The 5885-nt window shown below is 27.9% G+C and overlaps 1 protein-coding gene across 1 annotated transcript in view; it reads right to left on the reverse strand.

Moving 5' to 3' along the window:
• Positions 1-5222: 5222 nt before the first annotated feature.
• The window catches only part of LOC108690149 (alpha-aminoadipic semialdehyde synthase, mitochondrial), an 8855-nt gene continuing 8192 nt past the window's right edge, over positions 5223-5885 (reverse strand). Inside the window, exon 10 of the mRNA XM_018197293.1 lies at positions 5223-5381. Coding sequence (XP_018052782.1) covers positions 5266-5381 — 116 coding nt within the window. The 3' untranslated portion in view covers positions 5223-5265. The remainder of the gene's footprint in view (positions 5382-5885) is intronic.

The raw sequence follows: 5885 nt of genomic DNA on the forward strand, positions 1-5885 counted from the left end.
ATGTAAAGAAAAAAAAATTTATAAAACATAATTCAAGTGACTCCAAGAATGACGATAGTTCCTTTCCTTTTTTTTTCTTCTTATTTTTTTCTTTAGTGATCTCTTATAATTCCTTTTAATCCTTTTATTTTTCTCAATACCGTCTTATATAGAGATGTTGTACCTCGAGTATATAGAGTCGCTGTGTTGTCTGTGATCGTATTTAGCAAAAACCAAGAAGCTATCACCATCAATTAAGTGTCAGAACCGAACCTGGAATGAAGGCGTGCATACAATGCTAGTCATTAATCTGCGAACGCTTACAAGAAGTTGTAAAAAATGAGAAAAGTGATCAATTCATAACAACTTCTTTTAAATTAACGATGCGTTAATTTATATTAGAAAGAAATTATTTAATGTACAAAATTTTATACAAAGCTATATAAATTATTACTTTTGTGTATATAAATTGCTTTTATGTCGAACACTCGATACTTCTCAAGCGTTGTCACATTAATGGCGGCTTTATAAAAGATTGGGAGAATATAATTAAAATGAAAGAAGAAATCTAGTAACATTAACGCGCGCGATCAACAGTGCAAAAATCGTTGCGATTATCTCGCCAAGTTAACGGAAGATTTATATTCGTTAGAATATATATATATATATATATATATATGCGTATTAAATATATACATATACAACAATATATATATATATATATATACACACATACACACATGGCACACACGCACACATTAACGTGTCGTATGTTTTTAAATTGGAGTGATTAATACCGTCCTGCTACTTCGAAATGTAAGCGCAGATTTGTCTGAGAGGAATCACGTTGATTACTTCAATTTGAAGATGGCGATACACTGCATTTATTATGTATATCTTATGGTCAATATATGTATATTTATACATATTATAATGCTAGCCATGGAGATATGTATAATTAAATACGTTTTTGAGAAATACCTACGTTCATCTCTGCCAGCATATTGATTGCATATTCAATATGTAAAATGTTATAACATAAATCGAGAATTGTGGGTATACGTTTTGAAATATTGAGCTGAAACTTTTCTAGCAGACTTTTGCTACATTTCCCATAGTCCACACTATTTCGAAATTATTTTAATTGCAAACGAGCAAACATTGGACACAAATTGGCACCTCTCTTTGTTTTTGTACGTATCCTAATGGAAGATTATATTTATATGCGCATAAATTGTACAAACACGGGATGCCGTATATTTTTTATAAATTTTTGTTACTTTTTGCGAGGCACGAAGTATTTTTGCAAAAATGTTTCTCTACACACTCTTCGTGTAGTAATCAGTAATTTTTGCTGATTACAATTCTTCATTGAAAGAAAGAAAAGCACAAAAATTCCTAAGAAAATACTCAAAAAGCATATAAAAATGAAAATAATTACTAATACTTAGAAATATTCATGAACATAGATATGTGATTTTGATTTAAATATAATTGATCGCGCGTTGTTTGATGTTTTATAGTTAAAAAACATGCCTATGAATTATAAATTGGAATAATCTTATACAAAACAAAGTTAATTGAAATTTACTTTTAACTGTTATGTATACTAAGTAATAAATTCTTGAAATAAATTGTGAATGTTCCTAGAAAGATAAAACTTCATTAAGCACGGTTAATGGTAAATCATTTGGAAATAATGGAATAGAAACGAATACACAAATTATTTAGAAATCATATTGGTTCTAATGAAACTTCATATTTTTTCACACGAACTGATAGGATCGCCGAATTTGCAAAATATCTTTTGACTGCAGAATATAACTTTAAGAGGTTAAAACACGATTAATTTCTATCGAAGCTAATGAAGAATATAAGAAATAAGGATAATTAATTGCAAAATAAATTAAAATTAATACTTAATTCACACAATGATGTTTTCGGGCAATAGCTCTGTGCCGAATCTTTAAAACTAGCGTTAAAGTAATGTCATATCACTGGCTCGATTGCGTGCATTTTAACAAATACGTTTAATAGGCATATCTTTAATTAATATGCGGCGCTGATTTTTGCTTTGAAGGATATGTATGTTTGAGATGGACCTTGACTGTGAAAACAATCGGACAATTGGATAAAAAATGCGTAACAAATCGAATCTATTACGATAAAAGATACGAGAAAAGGAAAAAAAATCGAAGGGGACGGGGGCTATGAATTTAACTGAGCAACAACCTAGTCAATTTATTAAGATTTAGGAAATGTTAGATCTATCATACGATACTGTAAAAAATTGCGTGGCTTTAATATTATCGAAGTATTATTATTACTAGTCATTATCTCTCTCCTCCTCTCTCAATCACTAAGTGAGGGACAGTTTTAGCGAGCGCGGAGATGGTCTCCATCCCATTATGTACGTTTAACGATGTTGTAAACGTGATAGTCATGTAAATGCGCATAAAATAGTCGACAGGATCTATCAGAGGAGGCCACTGATATTCGAGCGAATTATTTCAACGTTCGAATCCATTTGCATTAATTATTACGGCTATTACAATTAAACATGCATATAACTATTACATAATTTATATATCTTGTTTCATTACGACGAAGCTAAATAATTATATGAGTCCTACAGTCCAATTATATCATTTCATCATCGTGTAAGAAATTCATTGAACTAGTTTAGGAAAAGAAAAGAAAATTATTATTATAAAGTAAAAAAAATACACTGCATTTATTTAAACTTTGGATATTATTTAAATTTTTATTTTTTAACTTATCCGACTGCATTATTTTCTAAAATTTGTGATAATTTTTATTGATATATGAAAACAGAATAGAGAATATTTTCACTTATTTAAGTGTACGTTGAAGCTCGAAATATCGGGATGGCTTCCAAATAATACATTCGTAATATTGCTCGTGAAAAGAATGTCGCAATTTATTAAAATAGTTAATCGTTACGTAATATCACTGGTTATATTAGAAACGATACAATTGTTGAGCTTGGAAGCACTTTTTTATAGTGAAGTCACAGTTAGACTTACGATCGATTAGCGAGATCCTTTCTCGGGCTCGAATCTGTTACTCTTTATAGTGATAATACAGAATGCATTACTACAGTGATTATGCAGAATAATGCATTAATTATATCTCATACTGCCAATCTGTAAATCATCATACATAGTTTCTAATTAACGACATCAATAGGTAATATCTATAGTTAAAGATTATGATAGGATAGGAGTTTCTTTTAGAACACTTTAACGAATCGTCGAATTTCTTTTCTCGTGTGTATATTTTATTTCTGTTTCAAAAGAAAATTCAACTTTTTAAACAGAACACGCGTTTGCACAAATTTTAAAATTATTCTTATTCATGATTTTTTTTCTTTTATGAGGGCATTCGAAAAATATTTATTAGACTGGATCTTTGTATATATTCTTGTAACTGATTAAATATATTATATAAAAGAAAATGTCTCTTACATCTCGAAAGTCCTCGTAAATGTTTCGTAAAAATTATGGTCATTGCCAGTAATTTATAAAAAAACTTACATAAAGGCAGGCGATTAGAGATTATTAGAAATCATTTATAAAAGTTATGATCACGTTCACGTTTGTAGTAATTTGCGAAACGGAGACCGATTAGAAATTAGTCTAACTACCATTGTGATAGTAATAGGTTTTATAGTATGATGCAAAAGAAATTGTTCAAGAATTACAGTGCTTTAGTTTTAACTTTAATTTTTTAGAAACGAGGAGCAAACATCAAATACGTCACGCACAAGATTCAGAATTAAATATCAATGTAGCTTAAACACTTACTGCTTTTAAATGATAAAATAAGTTGTGACAAAACAGGAAAACAGGCTTTTATCATAATATCCCAGCAAACATCAAATTACATGTAACATACACGTTAATTGTAACTTCTCGTTTAACAATAAAATTGTAAAAAATATAATATGTTATATTACAATTATACTGTTGAATGGGAAATTACAATTTGATGTCCTGGGATATAACATCATTATTTTCACATTTTACGAATTTAATTAAAAGTTAACGACATTAATTTAATTTTGTTCATTTTAATGGATTCTATCTGATAATATCATTGCAAAAAAATTTAAATTGTATTATATGTGTATATGAATTAATCGCAAGTGTATCATTTTATTATATGTATTCTTATTTAGCTAGTACACAAACTTTATCGCTTAAAATAATAGTGAAAATCATTGTTATTAGGTTTATCTAATTCTTGCAAAATGTTATTGAATTTGTTACACAAATCAATTAGTCGTGTTACATAGACGCACGATGTGCAAGTTAATTACTTTACTGGTGCAATAAATTCGATAGTCTTTCCGATTGTTCTAACGCGTAAAATCGATTCGTTTTCAATCAAATCCTAATGAATAGAGGTGACAGTGGTGTTCCTGTGTTATCATTCTAATTATATCTTAAGGCGATTAGACTTACTGAAACAAAAACAGATTGCAATAAGCGAAATATCATTGTATTGTTAGCGATTTTCCACTGGGGTGGTATATCAATAAATGTTAAATATATCAAATTAAAAATCCCGATCTTCCTGACTTTTCCATCAGATACTTACTTAAGCTCGGTTTTTCATTATCTGATTAACTTGGCTTAATTTGATATTTTATTCGATAGGCTTCATCTATGATGATGTCATTGAATGAAATATCAAGTTAAGCTTAATCACAAATTAACCATAATAAAAAATCGAGTCTTAATAAGAAACAGATAGATATAAAAATTTAGATATAAAATTTAAATATAAACATTTAGATATAAAAATTAATTAATAGAAGTAGAAGTATAAAATGAAAAGAATATAAAAAATGAAAAAGATTATGATGGGTAAGATGGTGCAATTTCAAACATGGTACAATTCCGAGCGAAATAAAATTTGAATTTAATTTTTGAAATCAAATTTGGTAAAATCTTCTCATTATGTGAAAAATACTGAAGGATATCAAACAGGAAAAAAATCAAATCTAATTTTTGAAAATTGAATTCAAATCTATTATATTTAGAATTATATATTATATATGTATATATGTTCGAAATCATATCACACACTATGTACGAAATCGTATCTTACGCTACATGTATTTTTTTCGTATTTTTTAATTAGAATTATTTGTAATATTATGTTTACAATCACAATATATATGTGTATATATGTATATATAATTTGTAAGAGGTTTGTACGTGCGGTCGAAAAAAAAAATTATAGTTTGTGGTAAATCAGTCAGAGCCATTTAGAAGTCTCGAAAGATTGTACGCCTTCAGTTCTCAGTCGATTAAGAATAGGTCGATATATATCAGGCGTAAAAGGTAACACCATTCCACGCTGCTGAATTTCTCCTAAATAAAATTAGGAAAATTATTATAAGAACATTAGAATAAATTCGATTGAATATTTAATTATGATACATATTGCCTGATTTACAATTTATGAATTAAATTAATATATAAATCAATTTATAATGAAATTGAGATAATTGAGATAATGAGATAAGTATGGGATAATGATACTTTGTTCGCAGAAGTTCACATATATATTTTATACATTTGAAGTAAAAAATAACTTTCGTACGACTCGTTCTATAATTTTATTTCTTGACATGTTTCAACGTGACTATGGTTTTTACATTTTTTTCTAAATGAATTTATATTCTTATCTATTGTCTATCTATTATTTGTCCTTTTAATTTGGTCTTCACTTGAATTTATAATCACAATAAAACAAATGACATTGGAGTAACGATTCTACCTTAATCCATAATAAGAATATAGAATATTCGCTGAGGAAAACTCAAAAATAGTCCGATTTTATTTTTTAACATATGTATGTACCTATATATATAT

This window comes from Atta colombica, unplaced genomic scaffold (genome assembly GCF_001594045.1).
Source record: "Atta colombica isolate Treedump-2 unplaced genomic scaffold, Acol1.0 scaffold295, whole genome shotgun sequence".
NCBI classification, from domain to species: domain Eukaryota; kingdom Metazoa; phylum Arthropoda; class Insecta; order Hymenoptera; family Formicidae; genus Atta; species Atta colombica.